General features: G+C 37.8%; 1 protein-coding gene across 2 annotated transcripts in view; it reads right to left on the bottom strand.

Moving 5' to 3' along the window:
- Positions 1-11,163: 11,163 nt before the first annotated feature.
- LOC109052115 (glutamate receptor ionotropic, NMDA 2A-like) overlaps positions 11,164-25,584 on the bottom strand; it is a 93,296-nt gene continuing 78,875 nt past the window's right edge. For both annotated transcript variants that reach the window (XM_042736590.1, XM_042736661.1), the window contains exons 5-14: positions 22,520-22,634; positions 20,759-20,961; positions 20,337-20,502; positions 19,370-19,523; positions 19,138-19,263; positions 18,722-18,951; positions 17,227-17,387; positions 16,925-17,112; positions 15,634-15,872; positions 11,164-15,206 (exon numbers count right to left, since the gene is read on the bottom strand). In XM_042736590.1, the coding sequence (XP_042592524.1) occupies positions 13,425-15,206; positions 15,634-15,872; positions 16,925-17,112; positions 17,227-17,387; positions 18,722-18,951; positions 19,138-19,263; positions 19,370-19,523; positions 20,337-20,502; positions 20,759-20,961; positions 22,520-22,634 (3,364 nt within the window). In that variant the 3' untranslated portion in view covers positions 11,164-13,424. The remainder of the gene's footprint in view (positions 15,207-15,633; positions 15,873-16,924; positions 17,113-17,226; positions 17,388-18,721; positions 18,952-19,137; positions 19,264-19,369; positions 19,524-20,336; positions 20,503-20,758; positions 20,962-22,519; positions 22,635-25,584) is intronic.

Raw genomic sequence — 25,584 nt, 5'->3', positions numbered from 1 at the left:
GGAATATAATCCAGTCTTTAAGATTTTTTTTTTTTTGAAAGAAATATTTTTTGAAAGAAACGTTAAATGTATAAACATTTAAATAAATGTAACATAAACATTAAAATTTATGTTAATAATAATAAGATGATAATAAGAAATGTTTGAGCACCAAAATAGCATATTAGACTATACTGTTTTTTTTACTATATACATATATATAAAACAAAAAAGTGTCTGCAATATATATATATATATATATATATATTATATATATATATATATATATATATATATATATATATATGTGTGTGTGTGTGTGTGTGTGTGTGTGTGTGTGTGTGTGGAATGGTCATGTAGCTATTTAAATAGCAGGGATAAGAATTACAAACTTCATGACAAAAATGTGACAGAGTTGAAATAATGCAGTAAAAATAAATAACAATGGGTACTTTCCTGCAATCACTTATTTAGTATTTGAGCTAAAGGCATAATTAATCTGAAAATGAAAATTGTGTCATCATTTATTTAAGCCTTTATGACTTTCTTTCTTTCTTCTGTGGAACATAAAAGAAGATATATATCTTTTATATAATGTATAAAAAAGATTGGACCCCACTGAGCTGGACAAGCGCACCGATTTTAAACTTACAACAACGAAAAAACAAGTTTAAACAAGTGTTCCTGTGGCCTAGGGAACACACATACTGATAAAAAAATTTATAGCCTGAATGCACTGTAAGTCGCTTTGGATAAAAGCATCTGCTAAATGCATAAATGCAAATGTAACGACAAACCGTGGTTCGCACAACTCAGACAGCTCCATCAGGGCAAAGAAGATGCCTACAGGAATGGGGACAGTCTTGTATAAACAGGCCAAGAAAGCACCAGGCCCAGAAGGTGTTACACCAGCCTGTCTAAAATCCTGTGCTGACCAGCCGGCCCCCATCTTCACACAGATCTTTAACAGATCCCTTCCTGCTTCAAATGCTCCACCATCATCCCCATCCCATAGAAACCCAAAATTACAGCAATAAAAGATTACAGACCTCTTCTCCCTCTACACTAACAACTGCACCTCTTAAGACCCCTCAGTCAAGGCTCTGAAGTTCGCAGATGACACCACACTTATCAGCCTCATCCAGGACGAAGAGCTGGCTATCTGGTGCAGTTATAACATCCTGGAGCTGAACGCGCTCAAAACTCCCCCCACTCACCATCATGGACAGCACTGTTAGAGTCATTCAAGTTCCTGGGCACCACCATCTCTCAGGACATGAAGTGGAAGTTCCACATAGACTCCATTATCAAGAAGGCCTAGCAGAGGCTGAACTTCCTTCCTCAGCTGAGGAAGTTCAAGCTGCTGATACAGTTCTACTCTGCAGTAGAGGCTGACATTTTTTCAGGAAACAAAATCTATTAATCACGTGATTGGGACAGGACAGGAATGTCAGTGGGAGTGGGCGGGACCGGGAATTATAATTACACTACCCAACTTTATACACAAATATACCTTTTATATAAATAAACTGTATATTTTAATTTTGAACTCAATTCTAGTTGCCCAGTCTCTTTATGCTCTCCTCCTGTTTGCTTCGTTGCAGCCAGTTAAGTGAATGACGTGCTCCACACCCGTAACAGTTGGTGGCGGTAATACACCAAGTCGGTATGCCAATGCCAAACACCAATAATATAAGAGAAGAAGGTGGCTTCCCCATGCACTTTGTAACCACGAAAATCATAATCAAAATGGAGTCTGCAACGACTACTGTCAGAAAATGATAACTCAGTTGTGCTCACCGACATTTCTGGCAGTCTGAAGTAACCAAAAAATGTTTTCAATGAATTTTTAAAATGTGTGCACGTGCATGTGTTTGCATGGATGATTTACATTAAATTTAATGTGTGTGCAATGCTGTGATCTGTACTGTATTTTTACTGTAACTGATAGATTCCGGCCAAAAAAAAAAAAAAAAAAAACACAACACAGGAGTGGGAGGGAATGGGAGTCATTCTTCTGGGATTGGGACTGGACCGGATTTTCCCCCAGTTTTTTCGTGGGAATGGGATGGGACGGGATTTTTTTTTATTTTTATTTTTTTTGGGAGTGGGACGGGAGAGATTTGAAAATCCACTCCCGTGTCACCCTCTACTCTGCAGTCATTGAATCTGTCTTCTGCACTTCTATAACTGTCTGGTTCAACTCAGCTACCAAATCAGACCTTAGAAGATTGAAGATTAGAAGATAGTCTGGACTGCTGAGCAAATCACTGGTACAACCCTCCCCCCTCTCCAAGAACTACACTCATCCAGAGTGAGTAAAAGAGCTGGCAAAATCATTCTGGACCACTCACACCCAGGCCACTTCCTCTTTGAACTGTTGCCGTCTGGTTGGCGCCACAGAGCACTGAGCACCAGAACGGCCAGGAACAGTTTCTTTCCTCAAGCAATCCATCTCCTGAACAGTTAACTTGGCAATAAACGTGTATATACAACACTATTTATTTATTTATTTATTTATTTAACACACATACCTCTTTTTACATTTTCTTGCATTTGTACATAACACACCTGTGCAAACTCATACCATCTATTATCTACTTTGTATATTGTGTATTTTTTTAAATATATATATTTTTGTGTATATTGTTATTTCCTATCTACTTATTATTATTATTATTATTTATTATTATTATTATTTTTATTATCTGTCTTGTCTTGTTACTGTCATTCTTTTTGTGCTGTGGAAGCTTCTGTCACTAAAACAAATTCCTTGTATGTGTAAACATACCTGGCAATAAAGTTCTTTCTGATTCCTCCAGTGTCTATGTATCAGTTCTGGCGCTGGTACTTCAGGCTTGAGGTGCAAAAAATACGATTTTTTGCAAATTCAGCACTAACCTTTTCAAATGAAACTGAACTTCAGGCACAAATGGCACAGTTTCCTGAGAACGACCCATTTTACAGTCTTGTGACTGATAGGTACAGTGCGTGAAGTTGTCAGGACGTCATGTTTTGTTAGGTATGATTTTGAACCTGGAGGGTTAGAAACAATTAAACAAAAGTTGTCAGCCATCAAACAGCAGCTTTTGTTCCAATGACCCAATATATATATATTTAAATTGAGATGTTCTTTGTGTGTGTTGCTTTTGAAGTTTGCTCCACGGGTATTCAGGATGTCAGGATGACATCATCACTGCAGCACACACTCTGACAAGTCAGCACTCAAGAGATGCATATTAAATGTTAAGATATCACATTAAAAAATAAATATATAACACTTGTCATGAATTAAACATGTAGGGGGCCACCTGCGTAATGTTCCAGACTTTCCACTGTCTTGTCATCCCCATCCACATTCTTCTCCCTCTCTCTCTTTCTCTCTGTCTCTCTCTCACGAGATGGGAAACTAGGTCTCTGCATCTGCTGACAGCTAAATGAAATGCCCAGCAAAACAGGAAATGTTGCTTTTTTATTCCCAAAAGGCACAAGAGAGAGGCTAGAACAAGCAAGAGTAATGAAGTGTAAAAATTAATTATTTCCATTTTAACAACTCTACTCCTTACCCAATACACTCTAAAAACATAAACAAAGAATTTTTTTTTTTTTTTTTTTTTTTTACACTTAAATGATTAGTTCAAACAAAAAATGAAACATTTACCCTCATACCATCCAAGATGTAGTTTAATTTGTTTTTTCTTTGGAGAAATTTGTCATTACATCACTTAACCAATGGATCCTTTGCAGTGAATGGGTGCCGTCAGAATGAGAGTCCAAACAGCTGATATAAAAAAAAAAAAAAAACACAAAAAAAACACACAACAACACACCACAAAAAAAAATCCCCTAAAAAGAAAAAATCTTTTACACACATTTTTTCCACAAGAAACAACATAAAAAAATGACTGTAACTACATTAAGTACCATTACAATATACTGATGATAGATTGTTAACTGTGTCCAACTGTTTCTTAAGTTGTTGTTTAAGAATATTGTTATGGAATGAGTTATAACAGTAGTTTTTGTAGCAGATCAGTATTTCTCCATTCTCAAATATTTTGACTGAAATTTAACAAAAATACATCTCATCTTATGTTAAAAAAAGTATATCTTTAAATATAATTTGCTAGTCAAAGACTAATCTTTACAAATAACATGCAAATGTTAGACAAAATTAACTGTTGGATTTTTGTTGGAAAACGCAATAATTCAAGTTATATTCAGAGATTTTATTAAGGTAGTTATTTATTATTGTGATAATAAGCCATTGACTTATTTCTTAAAGTGCATGCACTTCATGGCCAAAAATCTGTGAACAGTTGAACACCTCAACCATATTGCTGAACATTTAACAGGTTCAATTCTTCTGGGAAGACTTTCCACAAGATGTTGAAACATGGCTGCAGGGATTTGCTTCCATTCAGACGTGAGGTCAGATAGTGATGTTGGGTGATGGGGTCTGGCACACTGCCAAATTCATCCCAAAAGTGTTCAGCAAGATTCTAGTCTAGGTATTGTTCAAGTTCTTCCACACCAGACTCAGTAGAAAGCTTTCTGCATTGTCATGCTGGAACAGAAAATGGTTCCATTCTGCCGAAATGGAGACTGCTTGGCTGCATGCTTGATTTTATGCACCTTTTATGGTTTTAATAACATGGGCATCTGAAATATCTAAACCTGTTAATTGAACCATGGGTGTTCACATATTTTTTGGCCATGCATCCATTTATGTCAATTCAATTCCACAGAGTATTAGTCTTTTATTGTATTGAAATTAAATTGAATCCTATTCTAAAGGTGCTATATTTAATCCAAACATTTTGACTTCTGGCTCCAACTGGGAACTCACCTAAAATAACTCTAATTTGCATTTGCATAAACAGTTCCTATTTGGAGAGTTTTTGAAGGCATAATTAGAGTCATAACTTTGCTATATGTGCGGCCTCTTTCCCAAGTGACTTTATGAATGAACATATTCTCATAGAGTGACAATGACTGGGTGTATAAGACTATTTGTAAGCCTACACACACAAACACACATTCATACACATTACTGGGTTCACATGCAATATACTGGATTTAATATTGTTCACTTGATAAATTTTAACATACTTCCAAATTTGAAATAACTAGCACTGCACATTTAAATGTAGACCAGGACTTATTTTTATCCATCTGTAATCCACTGGATTGTAAAAATGGGTGATACATATCAAAATGACGCAAAACAATGTTTTGCTAAAACAGTGTCTAAATACAAAAATGAACATTATGAAAATTCACTGGAAATTTGATTACAGATTAGAAAGACAAAATAACAATATGAATAATATGCACTGAAAAATCGCTCACAGTAAAACCCAAAACATAAGTAGGGACAATTTTAATTTCATGTTGACTTCAAACATGCATCGGCTCCAATATCTTGTACTTTGATTTGCCACATAATGTGTGACATGTGGCATTTTGGTCACACCACATATGGAGGCCAGGAAGGAAAGTCTCACACATCTATCTGAAACACGCACACATGATCATAAAAGGTTGTGACTCTGAGAGTGTAATTTGAAAAGAGAAACCCTTGCATGGTGTCCACGTGTACAACACTACCCTGCTCGCCGAACGTCATCCTCTTCCTCCTCTCCCTCCCTCTCTTGCCTCCAACTATCTTCCTCTGTATTTTTAGTAATGGAGAGTAGGCGTCGCGTCCTTATGAATTTTCATGGGTTCTTCGATGTGTAGGCAGAGCGCGCTCTTCTGGCAAAAGCTCAGAAATACTCGCTCACAAAAGCATGCACACAAACATACATTCATTCTTTCAAAACTGCAACCCAAAAGAAAACTCATCATCATCATCTCTGTTCCTCCTGTTTGGCACAAACACACACGTACACACCCACATGACTGAAATACAGTACACACCTAACACTACATGAACACTCAATGTCTCACAGCAGATTAAGCCAATGAGAAATTACTTATATGTAAAAATGGATGGATCTGGGTCTCTCGCTTTCCTTGCGATCCCCCACACAGACCTTCAGAGGAAAAAATCCCTCAACTTCTTCACGAGCTCCATGTTAGTGACATGATAATACAATGTTAATCAGGATTTACTGCAGGCGCACTTCTGAGATTTATTTGGAGTCACTGACCTCTCCGCTTAAGCTCACACATATGTGCACTCACATGCTCGCAGTCAAGCGGCGAAACACACACGCGTGATTACACACAGCATGAACTTCTGCAGTACTTACTGACAGCAATCCAGCATACGAAAGTCATGTGTGAGTGTAAATGCTAATCTGTGAGCACATTATAGGCATTCTTTTGCTCGAGGGGATCGCACATATGTCCACATTAGGGCCTTAATTATGCAAATTCTTCAAATTTGATTCATTTAGCTGCATTCTTTTATTTTTTTGACATGTGCTTGTATGCGTGTTAGTAATTAGTATCTCCAGTTCCTCTCTCTCTCTCTCTCTCTCTCTCTCTCTTTGTGATAGGCATCAATGTAAACATGTCAGGGCATGTGTGCAGTTTTACTGCAGGCTGTGAAGTTGTGTATATGGATTATGTCACGATTAATTCGATTAGGATGATCTGACTGCAGATTAATGCCTTGAAGCTGTTTGTTTAAAGCAGTATAAATGATGGAAACTTGTTTGATAGGCTCTCATCTGCCCTTCACACTGACTCCTTTCAGCCTTACCACAATACATCTGGACCTTTTACTGCCCAGTGATGAGTAAAAGTAATGCTTTCACCCGTGTGCATCGCTAAACACACTATGACACATGCGTACACACTGTGAGAGACACAGACTCCAGATTTCCGGAGTGGGAATGTATGGAGGCGTTTGGTCCTTGATATGCTTAAAACATAACAGATATTATAAATAGGCTATAACTGTCATAAGTAATAAAAAAAGAAAGAGAGAGAGAGAAAGGGAGAGAGTAAAACAAAAAGATAATAAAAAAGGTTTATTTAAAATGTTAAAACAAATAAAAATAGAAAAGGGTTTTAAGTATCCAGAAAGAAATGCTACAGTGTATCGTAAACCAGCACTATTAAAAATCATTGTTGGTAATTGAAATAAAGCTGAAATTAAACAAAATATAAATATGAGATGAAAAACAAGGATGGAAAAACTTCCAATAAACGTGCAAAATTTTGCCCTGGCAGCTACCTAAAATAAGTTCGAACTGAAAAATTTAAATAAATTATTTAAATGAATTAATTAAAGTTAAACATATTTTAAATAAAAACTAATAAAAACAAAAAGCAAATAAACTAAATTGAAAACTAATTCAAAATATCAATACATTCCATAACAGTATAGAAATAATACTAAAATAACTCTGGATTGCTTTGATGAAAAAAAAAAATAACAGTAATATATAGTAAAGTAGTAGTATAATTCATATATTATAAATATAACTTTCAAAAGTAAAATAAACAAAATAAAAAGAGACCAAAATAAAATAGTAGTTTTAAATGAAATCATATGTATATAACTCATGCTCAGGCATATTAATGGACAGAAACTTTTTGCCCATTCCATTGACACAGTAACTTGCTTTGTCATTAGTTATATGGACTGGAACCATAATGCTGCAGTATGGCCTAAAGTCTGTTAAATGACAACCCAAGTCATTATAAAATCATCTAAATTATAGCATTGAAAATCAAAAAGTTCTGTAGTGCACTTACATCCTCCCATTGAGGTTGTTTTGTTTAGTGACATTAACCCTCAATGATGAATCAGATACATTGTCTTACTAAGAAAGACACAACACTTACACAAAAGTCATACACATACCAGTCTTGGACATCTTAAGTTTAGACACATACACAGTGAAAATAAACTGCATTTGTCTACTGCCAGTGTACACACACCCACACACACACAAGTCTATTCCATAGTGCATCAGCCTACTCGTACTATATAGTCTACCTTGCAAAAATATTCTGACTGTGTGTGCTATGTCATGGACTGACAGCTGCATATACACACAATTTTTTTTTTTTTTTGGTAACAAGTCTCTTTTGCTCACTAAGGCTGCATTTATTAATAATATTAATAATAATAATAATAATATTTCAAAGTATTACTGTTTTTAATCAAAAGAATGCAGCTTTGGTGAGCATAAGAGACTTCTTTCAAAATACAAAAACCTAATTTGTGTGCATACAGATAAATGATATCTGTAGACTTTTTTTGTGGAAAAATCAGTGGAATAATGTATCTATTCTTTATACAACTCTCTCAAAAGTGCAGATAAACTGAGTAATATAGGGGTAGGTTACCAAAAAATGAAGTTCCAAAGTTGTATGAATTTCTTTCTTCTGTTGAAGACAAAAGAAGATATTTTGATAAAGGTTGGTAACCAAACAATTGCTAGCCACTGAATCTCACAGTATGGAGAAGAAGAAAAAAAATATGGAAATCAATGGCTACCATCAACTGTTTGTTTGCCAACGTTTTTGGGTGAAAAACACCCTAAAAAAAACAAAAACCACTAGTTTTGAATAAAAAAAATTTCTTCCTTTTCTGAGCCAACTGATGTGCCTCGAGATGCCAGATTTGTCAGGGTATTTTAGCAACTGCAAATTACAGAAAAAAAAAAAGAAAACCAATGCGAAGTTGTTTTGAAAGATCTGCCAAAAGCCCATCATGTAGCTGTTATCAACATCATTATGTTTCATTTAAAAAGAATGTGCTACTTCATGTTTCTCTGTAGCAATATGACCAGTCTTATGACAGAGGCAAACAGTGTTGATACAGAAAAAAAAATGCTGCAGGTCGTCAGCTTTAAATTTAAATTATATACCTTACTGATACTACCTATACATTAGCCTTTGTTATACAGAATCACTGTCAGATATTCCCTATATTTGCGCTATGGGCATGAAATATATAAAACAGACTGTTTGACTACTTGTTAAGGAGAGCTGAAAATAATTTTTCAAACTGGTCAGAATTTTCATCTGCTGAATGATAAATTTGGTGAAAGCATCCCTTTGACTTGCATTAAATCAGGGACCTGAGTAATATTTACAAACAAGAATATTATAGAGACTTAGGCCAGCAATTAACTACTCAGAACACCCTAGCAACCACACAGCAATGCACTTACCATTAACCAGAACACCGTTGAAACTGCATAGCAACGCCCTGGCGACTATTTTACAATAGCATAACATTGTGGTTTCATTATTTAGATGAAATTTATGCAAGAAAATCCAAAAACTCTCAGGTTGGCAGATGAGTGGTCCTCTGGAAGTGAAGCTTTAATCAGGTAGATTTCCACATATTTTAGTCAAATTTTTTGCTTTATAAAATTAAGCTGCATATGAAAATGCTACTGTTGGGTAATGCTGATTTTTTTTCTCTGCACCCAGAAGCACAAACCTCTGTCTGTTCGCACCCAGATCTCTGGAACCTCTGTGTTTGGTCCCTGGGCGAGACCAGGAGGGACTCAGAGGTCTTTCACCCACAGTGGTGAATATCGTTACGTAAGCTAGGGCCCCCTCTACGATGCGACTATACGCCTGAAATGGTGCATTTTTGTGAATTTGTGTTTTTCCCATGGGAAGGATCCTCGGAGATGTGGCAACGAATCTGTGCTACCTTTCCTCCAAGAGGGCCTGGACAGGCACCTGTCTGTGTCTACACTCAAGATGTACGTGGCCGCTATTCCATGACATAACCACAATCTGGTTTTCAGATTCCTAGTAGGTGCCCAGAGGGTCGAATCCTCCAACGCCGTGCCCCAATCCCTTCTTGGGATCTCTCAGTGGTCCTTCAGGCCTTAAAGAGAGATCCGTTGAGCCCCTTCAGTCAGTTGGGCTCTCTATGAAGACACCCTTCCTGACTGTGCTCACTTCTATCAAGAGGGTGGGGGATATCCAAGCCCTCTCCGTTAACGAATCGCGCATAAAATTCGGACCAGAAGATTCTAACATTGTCATGAAACCCTGGCCTGGATATGTGCCTAAATTCCTACCAGTACTTTTAGAGATCAGGTGGTAACATTCGAAGCTGTGACCATGACCCGTCTCTGTTTTGCCTGGTGCAAGCCCTACACATCTATTTGGAATACACACAGTTTCAGACTGTCTGAACAGCTCTTTGTCTGCTTTGAAGGTCAGCAGAAGGGGATACTGTCTCCAAACAAAGGATTTACCACTGGATTGTGGATGCGATCCTTACTGTCTATCAGGCCAGAGGCTTACCATGGCCACTGGGAGTAAGAGCACACTCAACCAGGGGCATTTCTGCTTCATCAGCTTTAGCAAATGGTGCCTCATTAGCAGACATTTGTAGAGCTGCAGGTCGGGCTTCACATAATACATTTGCCAGATTCTACATTCTGCGAATGGAACCAGTTTCATCCAGAGGTTTGAGCACTACCTCTTGAACTCAGGTGGCTGGTAGGATGTGGAGCTTGCATTTAGTGCCTTCCGCTCTCTGTGGTCATAATGTGGGCTTATTGAGTCCAGTTCTGTTCCTTCTTATGAACCCTTGACTACCCATCCATCACTCAAGCACTCCCTTACATAACCGAGTTTAGTGGAGGAACTTGCTGTAAGAATCCATTACGAGCAAGTATCCCTCGGGTGAACTATCATAATGGATAAGTTCTCCATATGTTGTGACTCCCTTTGGCGGCCCAATATGTGTATTAGTCCACTGCTTTGTTCCGAATAGGATTAAGTGTTTCCCCTAGACAGAGAGTCCATCTGTCACAGTTTAGCAGCTGTGGCCTTTAGTTTAGGGACACCTAGTGTCTTAACTTTGACGCAACATTGAAGTGACCTACTGAAAATGAACGTCTCTGTTACATATGGTAACCCTTGTTTCCTGATGGAGGGAACGGAGATGTTGTGTCCCTTATGCCACAACTCTGAACTGCTTCTGAGTGGGTTGAGATGCTTCTCGATGACTCAGAACAAAACGAGTGAGTAAATGCCACGTTGGCCTGTTTATACCCAGATGTCTGGGGTGTGGCCAGCTATGCAAATTTTGCTTGCCAATTTCATTGGCCTTTTCTCAAATGATGTTATTATTACACTATTTTATTAAATTATTTTAATATAATGAATTCCAGCAGTGGATCAAGCAAGTGTAAATTAGTCCAAATTTGCATAATGAAAGGGATGTAAATGATGGAAAACATATCAATGTGCAAATAGATTTATTCAAAATCTACCTGTAAATACAAATGCATACCGGTTGTGTAAACCACTACAATCTAATCACAACCCATCTACTCTTGACATTAAAATATCCTATGGTGTTTGGATGCTGTTGTCTACATTCAAGTGAGATGTTTATGCACATAGACATGGCCTTTTCCATGGAGGTTTATATGAAATATGAATATGATAGTATTTCGTAGACATTAATGAGGTTAAAAACAAACAACTAATTTTAATATTTCTTGAGAATGTAAACATAAGAAAGCCTATCCAGATGCAGAATGGAAATGGTTATAGGCAGATTGACTGACCTTATGAAAAATGCTTATCTTTTCTAAAGTCACAATATATTCTTTATTATTCTCAAACCATGTTCATGTGGTGAGTCTAAAACCCGGTATATACCCTGAAATGTTAATGTCACTTCGTTTCAGACACAGCACTGAAATCACAGTAAAGAACGGTGATCCAGTTAACATTTGGTCATACAGCAGTTTTATGTTTGTATTCAAATGAGAATCAAAATCACATCTGAGATTAATTCATATTTTCACATTCACTGTAAACATATACTCCCATTCACATCAAAATCAAAAAGAACAATTCTAAATGTTTGACCATAGAGTAGATTAACATGCTGTTATCTTTTTTCTTTTAAATATATACGCAATTAAATCACATTAATAAATTAATTCCACATGTATAACAATTCATAAAATGAAAGGAACTAATAATAAAACATATTAAAACTAGGAAATTTCATACATAAATATAATATTGCAACCTGATATTGTGCATATCGCTGGAACGACCATTATATTCAAAACAACCAAACATTTTTGTGAAGTATAAGTGTGTGGTTGGATTCTACAGGAAGTGATGTGTTTGTGTGTTCGAGGCAATCAGGATTTTTTTATATCTTGGTGGTTCTGTATTGACATCATTAGTTGCTATGGGCTTTTACATTTTCTCTGAATCCTCCCTTAGTCCCTTATGACCACAAAAAAGACAGTATACCTATTTCTCTGTCATTTCCCTTCATTTCTTTTCCTGCTGTCTTCTTTTCTATAACACAATAAATATATTTGCACACCTTTTCCAAATATTTGGCAGTGTATAAAACTGTGTATAAATTGACTATCACTTTATTACAATATTCTAGACAACTATAGAAATATGCTCAAGAATTTAGATTAATTAAAATTTAGATGAATGAACACTGACACTTACTACACTGTTGTGCTGTGAGCAGAGGAGTGTCTTCCTGCATCTGCACTCTGCATGCAGGCAAGGTACGGACAGATTCAAGGGTGGGAGGGTCAAAGACTTTTCCACTTGGTGTCGTCAGAGACACGAACGAGTCGCGGGGCTTGTGAGCACTGAGTTTACCTTCTCTGAAATCCCCCAACATACTTGATTTAAGAGATTACACCCGAGACTAATCATGCAGGTAGTGCATTTTGCCACAGTTCAGGCTGGAATGGAAATCTAATCTTTGAACTCTGAACAGTCTTTGAGGACCTTGCCTCAGTGCAGCTTTTACATCGAAATGCATTTGTACATACATTTATAAGCCGTTTAAACAGTGTAACAGATGTTCTGCTGCCTTTCCAAAAACTCAAATCAGGTTTGGATCTGCTAAACAATTATTTATTTCAGAGCATGTGATTGTGTGCAAGTACACGCCTGTCATTTATGCTATTACATTGTATATGGTTTTCCTTTTTTTTTGGTCAAAAGGCTCTATTTTATACCTAACGTCGTCTTTTCAGTAGTTTGAGATCATGTTTTGTTTGTGCCTCTTGCATGTGCATGTGTATTTTTGTGTGTAAAAGTGCAGAATGTGGATATTCACGTATGTTTATATATATTCAATTTTTTGGTTGCTTGTGTTGCGTGAAAAAGGAAACTCTTTGGAGCTGCCCCTGTACTTCCAAGCAACTTTTGCTGCTCTGCCTTCGTTCAAAGGCAAGAGAGCATCCTTCCCACCATTTTTGATGTTTTCTGGAAGACACAGAGCTGCCGCTCGACTAGAGGGGGGGACCTGATGTAAAGTTGAACTCTGACTTCTGTTCAGAAAGATAAGTACAAGAAGGGAAACAAAATATATTCCAGACTTGCTTGCCTTATAGTCAAAAAGCTTTACAATCCAGCCAAGAGTTCCACGATTAAGCCATATCCTGGTGGAAAATCCATGCATATCTTTTTATAGTCTTCCAGACCTTGTTGCACTCTCTCTATCAGACATCAGATTCAATGCTTGGCATTCTCTTGTAGACACGCCGAGCTCCCCCAGCGCTCATTGCCCTGGGAGCGGTGTATGTGGCGACAGGGGGAGGGGCTACATAAGGCATGACATGCTCGGAATAATAGAGTTCAGGGGTCGGCATCCCCAAGCCGAGCACATTGCCATCAGCCTGGCCTAATGTGAGTGGCACAAGCTGCTTATAAATGTCTGTGGAGCTGCGCCCGTGAGCTAGACGCTGGTCATCACGAAGTGTCTGGAGAAATGGGTTTTCAGTTGGACGTGCCGGATACATTGACTTGCTGCGACGACCAATCCCGAGTCCACTAACACCAACCCCCGCGAGCGTGTGGTTTAGGTGGACTGGCTGATTTTTTGGGGGCTTGTCTGGGATCAGAGTCGCCGAGGGAACATTGGCGTATGGCGTGTTGTCCTGCAGACTGACCCGCCGTGACGAACTCTTCTGGGGCAGATTTTCATATGAGTGCTGGCGGATGATTACACCCTCATTCTGGTAGTGACTAATAAGACCATCGCCTTCTTGGTCACTCTGGGGAAGATAGGCTGTGAAGGAGGCATCAGGCTGAGGGAGAAAAGGAGAGAATGCCCTGTCAACACTTCCGCCGCCAGTGCCCCGTCCATCTGGATGAAGGAATTGATCTTCGCAGATGTCATACAGGTTTCCAGAGTGCAGGCAGGCATCGCAGCGATACTGAGGGGACCGTACAGTGTAAAGCCCAGAGTAACTGGACACTTTCGACAGGCAGCTACGGCAGTGTGTCTGTCGTGGATCCTGAGTAGAACCAGGCCCGCCGGTTATGCTCCCTGCCCCACCAGGCTTTCCATATGTGTTGTATTTCTTATCCTTCGCAATGGCGGTTTGCATCACTTCAGGTTCATGGGCCTGGGACAGCAGACAGCTGTTGAGCTGCAGGATTGGCTGCTGCTCGGAGGAAGAAGATGGCCGGTGCTTATTGTCACGGTGATCATTGAAGATATCCGGGTAGTGCAGCCCATGCTCCTGATCAATGGAGTCAATGGTATAAATCTGACTTCCCTGGCTGCTCTGAGAGTAGATCTGAGCACTGTGGTTACTTTGCTGACTGGGCTGGCTTCGGAGAGTTGAAAGCTCCATGTCGCTCAGATCCCGCGGTAGGCGGTTCCGTTTGCGAAGTGTTTCTTTTAACTTGTGCTGCTTTTGCAAGTCCACCCGACCGGAGCAATCTGATATATCTGAGCGGGCGGGTGCATCTTCAGGCAGGTAGCGCTGGCTCTTCATAGGTAGGGTCTCGGTAGGCTGCGGGACAGACGGTAGGGAATTATCCCCAGGTCCTTGGTTCTTCTGTAGAGTCTCCACAGACTTCTTCCACAGAGCACGTGGCTTGGAGGCTGGAGGTTGAGCGGTCTCACCTCCACCTACTGAGCCACCATTTCCAGCAACACCTGGCTGAGCGTCCGTCAAGCTCAGGGCACGTTGCCCTGGCAACAGAGTGTTGTTAAGTGGCTCTTTGTGACGGTTGCTGAGCATGGTGCTGGTATTGCTGTATGGTGTGTTTTTCTGGGCAAGGTTGTTGCCTTTTGCTCCATCCATAAATTCCAGCAAGCCCGTGGTAGGACGGAGAATGCTACTCACAGGCCGTTTGGGTGAGGTAACTCCAAGGGTGGTGATCTCTTTAGCTGATTTCAGAAGGTGCAACATGTTGGCCTGAGGACTGAAGCCCAACTCTGGGGTTTTCTTCATCTCAATATGGACACCATGAATACAGCTCCAAATCCCCTATAGGTGGAATGGAGACAGAAATGTTAATGGAAAGAAGTTCATAAGTGGAGGCTAACACAAAAAAGTATATATTAACACAATATTTCTCAATATAGTCCAGCTGTATTTTTTCTTGCGTCTGTAACTCTATAAACTGATGAAATAAAGTAATATACCCTGCTGTGACAAACACCCGCAGCCTGCAACTTTATTCTAGAGATGGTGGCTGGTGCTATTATATTCTGTTAAATAAGCTCTTTCTTATTTTGCAGCAAAAAATGTGTTTGTCAGCACATAAGCAGCAATTCCTACACTGATGAAGCTTTAAGACAAGTGTGGTAAACAGACACCATGACATGTTAATATGTCAAGATTGAGCAGATAATGGTTGCCTTCAGCAACGGAACCTCTTTAGTTAATTTACCATAGTGTTTCTGTGACATACCCTGCTGATAGTGAAGAGAATTCCTGGCCGACCAGAACAGAGACCAGTGAAACAGTAACGTAGCCTCCAGTAGAAGAGGTGCTCCCAGACAAAAGTAATTAGCGACAGAGCCATGGCAGCCGCAAGCATATAAAACACACCAGCCATATTATCCACATCCAGCTGACTGCTCATCACTTCATTCTTCTCATTATGACAGATACCAGTCAGCCACTGGGCCTCCAGCTCTTCCATCTCACCTAATACACAACACAACATCACAGAGTTAAAGCTTATGCACAGACTCACAGAAAAAAAGGCTCGCTTTCTGGCTCTGTTCCAAACACTAGTGAGCTGTTTACCTGGGCAGCATTTCAAAGCATTTCAGGCAAGCTCCTGATGCAAAGGCTGTTAAATAGGCAGCAAAATAATTTTGCTTTGTGAGATATCTTGTTAAATAAACCAAATAAAAAATAATCTTTTTAGTTAATTTTTTATCTAAAATAGTATTGTTAAATCTAAAAGCACTATACTGAAAAAATACTCAGAATTTACTAGTGAATTTCACAAATAATTACAAAGAAATAGCAAGTAACACATTGAATTAAATTAAAAAACATTTTTTAAGTATAAACACTGAAATATAATTTTCCTGTAAAAAAAAAAAACCACTCCAATAATCTTTATTTGTTATTTTGAAAAATCATTTTTACAATGTATTTACCCATGATTTCACTCCCTGGAATATCTCATTCTGGATTGGTTGCTTGCAGCATTCTGCAGTCAATTTGTTAAATAATTACAGTTAAATTGCCTATTTAACCTTTGTCACTGGCTGTCAATCTCCTACACTGTTGTAGTTTTGCTCACTTTCTTCTACCATTCAAAAGTTTGGGGTCAATAAGATTTTTCAAAATGTTTTGAAAGAAGTCTTTTATGTTCATCAAGGCTGCATTTACTTTATCAAAAATACAGATTTTTTTTATTTTGAAATATAATTATAATTTAAAATAATAGTTTTCTATTTGAATACATTTTTAAATGAGTATCAGTATTTCATGTTCAAGCTCAAATCTATTCTAATCAAATGAGTCACTTGCATTTCATGATATTTATGCTGCATATCTGGGTTAGTGTTTAACAGGTTTTATCCTGTTTCGAAACAATCATTTATTAAGTTACATTTAATTTAGGATGCTGCCTATGTAGAGAACAAGGAATCTCACTAAGATTAGGAACAGAGATAGTGTTTAATACAGAGGTCATGAAATAAGTGAAATAATAGGAAAGAAAAGCAGGAAAACACTGATACCATCTCCAATGATCCCGAGGATAGCAAGGTCAACCAGACGTTTCCAGTAGGATCCTTTCTGCAGGGCAATGCCATATCCTGTTGTGGCAAAGATGTAGCCACTGCCAATAGTTACTAGCTTACAGCCATCATCACGCCCCGCCATATAGTTGAGCACAGCAGCGTCATATATGAAAGCATCCAGTTTACTGTACAAAACAAAAAAGCACAAGTAGTGGCTTATATATATAGAAAAATTAACATTATGTCTACCAGAAATAATCTTATTAGCAATGCAAAAAATGTGCACATCCCAAACGTACCCTGTTTTCAGGCTGACCAGTGCATCCTGAACTCCAGTCTGATGGTATTTCACCATGTATTGGTGCATGTCTGGGTAGTTTTTCCTGATGTTTCGCTCTGTGCTCCCATTAGGCACGGTCCCGAAGCGAAATGGTGGTGAATAGGAATAGGGACTCTGAAACTATAAAACAGAGAGAAAAAAAATACATCAATTACATGAAGAACATTGATTGCAACTTTAAGAGATACATGGAGGGAATCAATACAAGCTCAAATACACAAAATATATTATTAGTATAGATAAACCTAGTAACTGGTGTAGTTCAGACACTCCATCCTGTAAATTTAGAATGACATACGGACGCTTTCTCAAAACCTAGTGAGCTGCCAGCTTGACAGCACACTGTAAAATATGTTTTGTCAGGTAGCCTAGAAAATGTGCCTCATGTGGTAACATCTAAATTAAGTGTTTTTATTTGAGTCAGAGAAATTATTTTTTTATGACTGAATCAACCGGAATACATTAGGTTACACACAAAAAAGTAATTTTTAATGTAAAAATAGCTTCCTATAGCACCATCTGCAGATTTGTACTTTTTACAGGGCATTTTAAGCATGCACCAATGTGTGTGCTCTCCATAGATAAGGTAATTTCACAATGGATTTGTGCTGAGCTCATCAACAAATGATAGCCAAGATGGCTGACAGAGCCAAAGTTAGATCCTGCCTATAAATGTAGGTATATATTAAGTTAGAACTTCAGTGTCAACAAGACACAGCAGCTGCCAGGGATGTCAAGCACCTATTTTTTGAGGGGGCGTGAGTGCCAGCCCTGCTTCACTCAGAGTCCTAGGAAAGATAAGACATGATTAAAAGAAAAACACACATTAACTACTTAAAAGTTCTCTACATACACTACCATTCAAAAGTTTGAGGTCATTAATTATTATTATTTATATATATTTTTAAACACAATCATACTTATGTTCAGCAAAAACACATTTAATTGATAAAAGTGACATTAGAGACATTTGTAATGTTACAAAGGATTTCTATTTCAAATAAATGTAAATTCATCAAAGAATCCTGATGTATAAGTGTATCAAAATTTTCAAAAATATATTTAAGCACAACTGCTTCAAACACTGATAATAGTAAGAAATGTTCCTTGAGCAGTAAAGCAGCATATTAGAATGATTTCTGAAAGATCATGCGACACTGAACACTGGAGTACTGGCTGCTGAAAAATTCTGGTTTGCCATCACAGAAATATATTAAAATAGAAAACAATAACAACGTTTCACATTATTACTGTGTTTACTGTATTAATATTTTACTGATCAAATAAATACAGCCTTTTAAATGGTAGTGTGAATATCAGACAGAATAATCTAGTCACATATTTTATTTCCATCCTAACACACAGTTACAGGTATAGGTATACATACAGGTTAGAGTTGGTGAGGCAGTAGACAGTAAGACAGCTCAGTATATTTCACAATACACAAAAAATACCTTTCTGTCACTGAGGCCTGTGACTTGATCCACAAACTCCTCTTGGATCATAAAGGCAGCCAAGTTGGCAGTGTAGCTTGCCAGGAAGATCACAGCGAAAAAGGCCCATACAGACACGATAAATTTACTGGTAGTGCCCCTGGGGTTCTGTACTGGGACAGAGTTGTTGAACACCAGACCCCACAGCAGCCAGACAGCCTTACCGATGGTGAAGGAGGGTCCATGAGGGTCTACAGAAATGCAGAACAAGAAAGAGGGAAAGTCAGTGAGTAAGGAAAGTCAGTGAGTAGGAAGTCATAAGAGCTTTGTGGAGCTCAAGGTGCTTATTGTTTAAATTTTTAATGTTGAGATTTTAAAATGCTGGCTGTTTCAAAGCAGACGTTGGTTGAGTGTGAGGTTGAGGTTGTGTATCATACCTTTGCCCTGTGCAAGGTTTCTATTGAAACCGAGTGGACTGATGAATTCAAAGAGGAAAACAGCGATTGCTGTGACGATGAGTAACATGACAAACATCATAACCCACACTGAAGCACTGAAGGGTTCTGAGGGAGGAGAGAGAATAGAGAAAATGCATGGGGTGAAGGCAGAGATTACAAAAAAAAAAACCTGGTTCCAGAGGGATTTCAAACATATTATTTCATCTATTACCTAGAAACGCAGAAGGCGACACCGTTCCATTGCTACGTGACACCATTACGCTGATGCCTGTCTCGACAAATGGGACAGAGAAGTCTATGGCCTCTGACCGCTCTTCATTTATGGTCAATGAGCCCACAGCCATTACAGCCTTTTTATAGACCACCTATACAGCAGAGAAGAGAAAACTACTCAAGAAACAGGTGTATATATACAGTGGAAGACAATAATGGATGTATGCATGGATAGGATGATAGACTAAAAAAAATGACAGATTGGTAGAAAGACAGAAAGTTAGATAGATAGATAGATAGATAGATAGATAGATAGATAGATTTATTATATATATAGATAGATAGATAGATAGATAGATAGATAGATAGATAGATAGATAGATAGATAGATAGACAGGCTGAATGATAGGCAAACAGACAGATAGATTGAAAGACTGATAGATTTATAGACAGATAGACAAACAGAAAGCCAACATACAGACAGACATGAACACAGGCAGAACAATTCTTTGATAGAATGATAAAAAGAACGATGGATAAATAGTTAGACAGGTAGACAGAATAACAGAGAGATGATAGAACAATTGATAGACAAACAGATAGATCGAAAGATTGATACAGTGACTGATATATAGAGATTATAGATGGATGATAGATAGATAGACAGACAAAGCAATAGATAGATAGACAGACAGAAAGATGGACAGATAGATGGAACGATAGATAGACAGACCGAAAACAGATAGAATGATTGACAGATAGACAGAACAACATAGAGACACACTTAATGATATACAGATAAACAGATGGATAAACAGACAGACAGATAGTACGAAAGATTGGTAGATTGATAGACACACAGACAGAAAGATAGATAGACAGCCAGACAGACAGGGAAAACTGACATCCATGTGACTGAAATGAAATCTGATGATTCACTCATTAGGTTATTTAAAGTGACTAACCTCCCCCACCATGCCGTTCCACACATTATTGATCTTCTTGCCATGTTTGCCATTTGTGACCAGGTAAAGATCATAGGTGAACTTTACATTTCTGGCAATCTTCTTCAGGATGTCTATACAAAAGCCCTTGCAGCACTGCTTGATATAGGAGTCCTCCGTGGTATTACTGCAGCATACACAGGCACAGCAATACAGAAAACAGCTGATACTGAGAAAGATTGAAGATAACTCAATCTAATAGGTTCTAAATATAAAACACAAAAGTTCATAACCACATTAGAGACTGCACAATTATTTCTGTATTCCCCAGGAAAAGAATATGATTAAGATAGGATGCCTGCGGAACCTACTGGTTTCTTCAAAACTGGTATTAGCTGTAATAGTTGTTCTTAAAAAAGTTAAATAAATAAAACAAAACTCACTCTTTAATGTGTTTTCTGCAAGGTACAGAGTTACGCATGCATGTGCCAGTAAGAATGTCCACATCATCCACTATCACAAAGGGTCTTTCCTCTAGAGTCACAATGCTCAAGTGGTTCTCATCAGCATCTATGTCCCCGAATGAGTTATAACGTGGCCAAACTGGAAACTTCAACTTCAAGGTGTGGTTTTCCCATCGCCCCATCTGTAGACATACACACATAAACATTGGCTCACAAATAAACAAGGTCTGAAGGTTCTACTAAAGTGGCCTCCATTATTATAAGTTTGAAGATGAAAATGTGAAGGACTGGGACCCAGGTCTATCTTTCCTTCAAGCTTTCCTTATCATATGTCATCTCATTTGCTCTCTCGGTTTACCATGTACTTATACTGTAGGTGGTTGACAAAAACAACATAAATGTCTAGATTTTAGGGATTTACACACACAGACACACACGCATGTCATGTTAATAATTCTGCACATTGTTTTGCCTGTGCAGTTCATGCTAATATTAATAAATGTTAATGTTGGATTTAAAGGACATTTTTGTTACTTTTGTACAATAACCAATTTTAGTTGCAACTTGAAGTCCAAGATAATATTGGGGTCTTCATACAAAACCAGTTATGAAATCACAGTTTTAAATAGTCTTGTGTGGTAAAAATAGTTTTTTTTGGAAGCACGACAGTGTCTTAAAACTGCATGCGTACTAATTACAAAAGATAAAAGCTGTTATAAAGTAGTTTCAGGTAGCATGGCAGACTGCGAGATAATGCTGTTTCTGCTTGAAATGCCATGTCAACTCATGTACCAACCTGTCAAATTTATCCCATGTATGTGCAACAGTTATGCGTTCCATCAAGTGTGTTTATTTCTTTGTTGCTGCTTGATACACCATGTCAGCTACCTATTTATTGACATAATGTGTCAAGTTAACCCCATGTATGAGCACTGCACTCTTCATGCAATAGTTATGTGTTCCGTCAAGTGCATGTGCTTGTCTATAAGCTCCGATTACACGATCGGCTCACACCCTGTTCTAGCCCCGCTGCAGTGAGAAATGATTAGTGTCACACTTTTCACACAATCACTGCAGGGTTTTAATTGTGTGTGTGTGTGTGTCTTCACACACACTGCAGGGCACTGTCAAAACACATAGCATCCAACACACCTCAGATAAAAAACAACTCATTAAAAGAATGCATGAGTGAGCAAACGAGACGAAAACGAGTGTGTGAAGCACCGAGATAGAATAGGAGAATATGTGAAGCTAATTAGAGAAAGGGCACGAAGACAGAGAATGGATTACTGTACAAAAAAAAAAAAAAAAAAAAAACCAAGCAAATTATTTATGTTAATAGCCAAAATAGAGAGAAAGATGAAAAATGGCATTAACCAGCACAATCAAATTGGATGGAGACACATGCACTCTTCCCCAATTTAAAGCTGGAAGTAATTTCAAAACAAATCAGTTAGGAAACCAATGCCTTAATAAGGGCTATTTTCACTCTTTATGACTAAGTAAACAATATTTTAAGTCATGTGCATGAAAAAACCCCAGGCTGTGAAATGGGAAGCACAAATGAAATGTTCTTTTTCTTTAATAGCAAAGTCCAGTGCATTTTCAGTCACAGTCACAAAAAGGCTTTGAGCTAGTAAACAGAATATTGATTGCTTATGGTTCCAGAATCCCTTTACAGGCAAAGCTAATAGAAGAAAATGAAGATTCGGGAGGGATATAAAGATTAAAGTCTCTTACCTTCTCCCATTCCCTCTGTGTGTTCAGAACAATGACAACCAGTTTGGGATTGACTTGGTAGCCATCATCCATGAACGAATGATCTTTACCCCCTAGACTGACTCCCATCATATATCTGCAACACAAACAGACACAAAAACCCCAAACAGTTAAATATCAGCAGAGTTACAAGATGCTTTAAGGTTCCAGGGCTCGTCAGTAAGGACTGCCCAATGGGCCGGGGCCAGTGTGAAAGACATGTGAAAGATGGTCGGGACAGTTGACGGATTTGTCACTGGCCCAATCGGTCAACTGCTGCATCGCTACGAAAGTTTATTATTTGCATGTGCTTTTAAGCCTTGCTAATTTAAAAATTCAAGCGATTTTAAAGCATTCAAGCAAGACATGATAGACAACTCCATTTAGTACTCGCACGCTGTTCTTTGTGTATTAATCAATATTTAATTTATATAGTGTAATACAGATGCACCAGTTGACCGACCATTTTTTGTTTTATTATTATTATTTTTTGTTTTATTATTATCTTTGTTCAGCGCATACAAAAAAACCTCATTCCAATAAATAAACAAAATATAATACATGCTCAAACAAAACAAAGTCTGCAAATGGGTGTTAACAGAGGGCAAAGACGCTGAAGACAGATGCAAAGAGGAGAAAATACTGTAGCAGGCAGCGCAAACTCACTGTTCACAATGCACACAATACTTGAAAATACTATTAAACTGGTGGTGGGGGTTTATATGAATGTATCTCTGAGGGGAACTGAAATTCTTCAGAAAAGTTTACATGGCACTTTCTTTTCTTCTTGCATCTGTAATGCTTTGTTTACAGCGGTAACCAAGGAAACGCTGTATTGGTGCAGTTCCAGAAGCCACTAGAAGGCAAGCCTTCAACCTTTAGCCAAAAAAGCGTAAAGGCTAATGCTAATGGTTCCGGTTTGCCAGTACGCGGGAAAGGAGACCAGCGGCCGTTTTTTTTTTTTTTTTTTTTATGGATGTCAATGGAGAAGAGGCTTCACTAAGCTGAATAAACAGCTTTTTTGAAAAAAAAGCTTATCATTTAACGAATCGAAAGTCTATCATCTAATCTCCAACATGTTTCACTCTAAACAATAGTTTATTAAAAAATACTATTTTTAGAGTTTACACCGAATAAATGATGTTTTATAAGAGAAGTCACAGACTTTTTGCGACAGGTGGGCTACAGCTTACGGCACTTCTCATTCATTCCTATGGTATCCGTAAACGGCCCTCTCATCTCCCTATAGTAAGACAATCTCTGGAAGCGCCACCTGCTGTCAGAGAGCGAATTTACATCTCATTCAATCTATTTGATGTTTTTGTTTCGTCCAGATGTTTTATATTGTATAATTTCACAAAGCTAAAATCAGGCCATTCTGTTTCTTGCTTCAGATTTTCAAATTAATACAAATTAATTTGAATCAAAAACTGCATGTTACACATGTAAAGCATTCGGGACTAAAATGCAGTGGTTGCCTCTAATTTCAAACGGCTACAGACATTTTCATTCTTTCTTGTTTCTTGCTTAAAAAAAAAAAAAAAAAAAAAAACTTAAATATTTAAAAAAATCAACAGGGCTAATTTGCTTAAAAAAAAAAAGAAAAAAGAAAAATCAAGATTGGTGCGATGTGATTATTCAGTTTCTGTACCCGAACACCTACAAACCTAAAAACCTAAAGCACTGTTTAATTTGAATCTTTGTTCTATACATTTAATTGTGCTCTTTTAAGCATTGGCCCGACTGGGCCAGTAGAAAAAATCCTTACTGTTGAGCCCTGGGTTTACTTTTCATATTGTGTTTCGGACCAAAGTTGTTTTCATTTACAAAATATGCTTTCAAACTGTTTGGGGGTGGAATGCAAGTCATTTAATGAAATATAAGTGAAAAGCTCTAAGGTAAAAAATATAAATAACGTCTGACTGAACGCGATTAGGTGTCTTATCTATTTTCGCAAAACATTAAATTGCATTTGTAATCTTAAATGAGTTAAATCAATCTATCCCAGTTCTGTGTTTTTGTAGCCAAAACCCAAAATTCAATGAGCCAGCAAACACATAAACACAAAGTCTTACAAATGCATTTAGGCCCTCAACTAATTCATTTTAAATGGACAAATTATGCATAGTTTCTTATCTTTCAATGCATTAAAACTCTAAATTATTTTAATGTGGAATGTATGAAGAATTCTGAACAACAACAGGAACATCAATTTAAAGTATTCAGTTTCCACAATTTAATATTTTGTAGATCCACTCCTGTAGATCCACTGCTGTAAAGACAAACACTTTTTGTGGTGTGTATGTAAGAGCTTCACCAACTCTACAGGTTGTTAATTTGTCCTTTAATTGAATTCTGGCAGATTTGCTTCATTTTGTTCTGGTTAATAGGATGACACTTATGCTGTTCGCAAACTTAATTTCACAAATTGATGTTGTAGGACATTCACCTTTTATGTTCTTAAATCTGACACTAGGTTCTTTTTTGTTTCAGAAACAGGTTTTCTTGTATCTTTCAGCATTTGTTTTTCATCCATTCTGTAGCCATAGAATAGCTTTGTACTGTATAGTAAAGAAAAATGTGTAGCAAATTGTTATTCACTCATAAATCTTTTCATCTGCATGGACTTTCATGGTGTTTCTTGACAGGAGCTTGAAAGACCCCAGTCCCCTTTCAAAGCCTCAGTTTTTTTTTCTGAAATCAATATTTTGTGTTTGATGGAAGAAAGATGGTTATAGGTTGGAAACCACATGAAGGTGAGTAAATAATACCAGAATTAGGCAAACTGGGGACATTAAAAAAACCTTATTCTAGTTACATCTGACAAAGTGGTTTCTACGTCGTCGTCCCATATGGCGCTATGATAATGCTTGACTGCTCATTCCATATTTTATTTTGGTCTCAACTGCTGAACTCTGTAACACTTTCAAAGTGATCTCTGGCCTCTCTTACAAATCTGCTTGTTTGTGCAGAGAGTTTTGAGGGATGACCTTTTCTAGATGGCGTCTGGGGGGGTTTGTGGTAGTTTCCACTTCCTCATTATTGAA

This window comes from Cyprinus carpio, chromosome A1 (genome assembly GCF_018340385.1).
Source record: "Cyprinus carpio isolate SPL01 chromosome A1, ASM1834038v1, whole genome shotgun sequence".
Lineage (NCBI taxonomy): Eukaryota > Metazoa > Chordata > Actinopteri > Cypriniformes > Cyprinidae > Cyprinus > Cyprinus carpio.
This window is presented reverse-complemented; position numbering and strand designations above follow the sequence as displayed.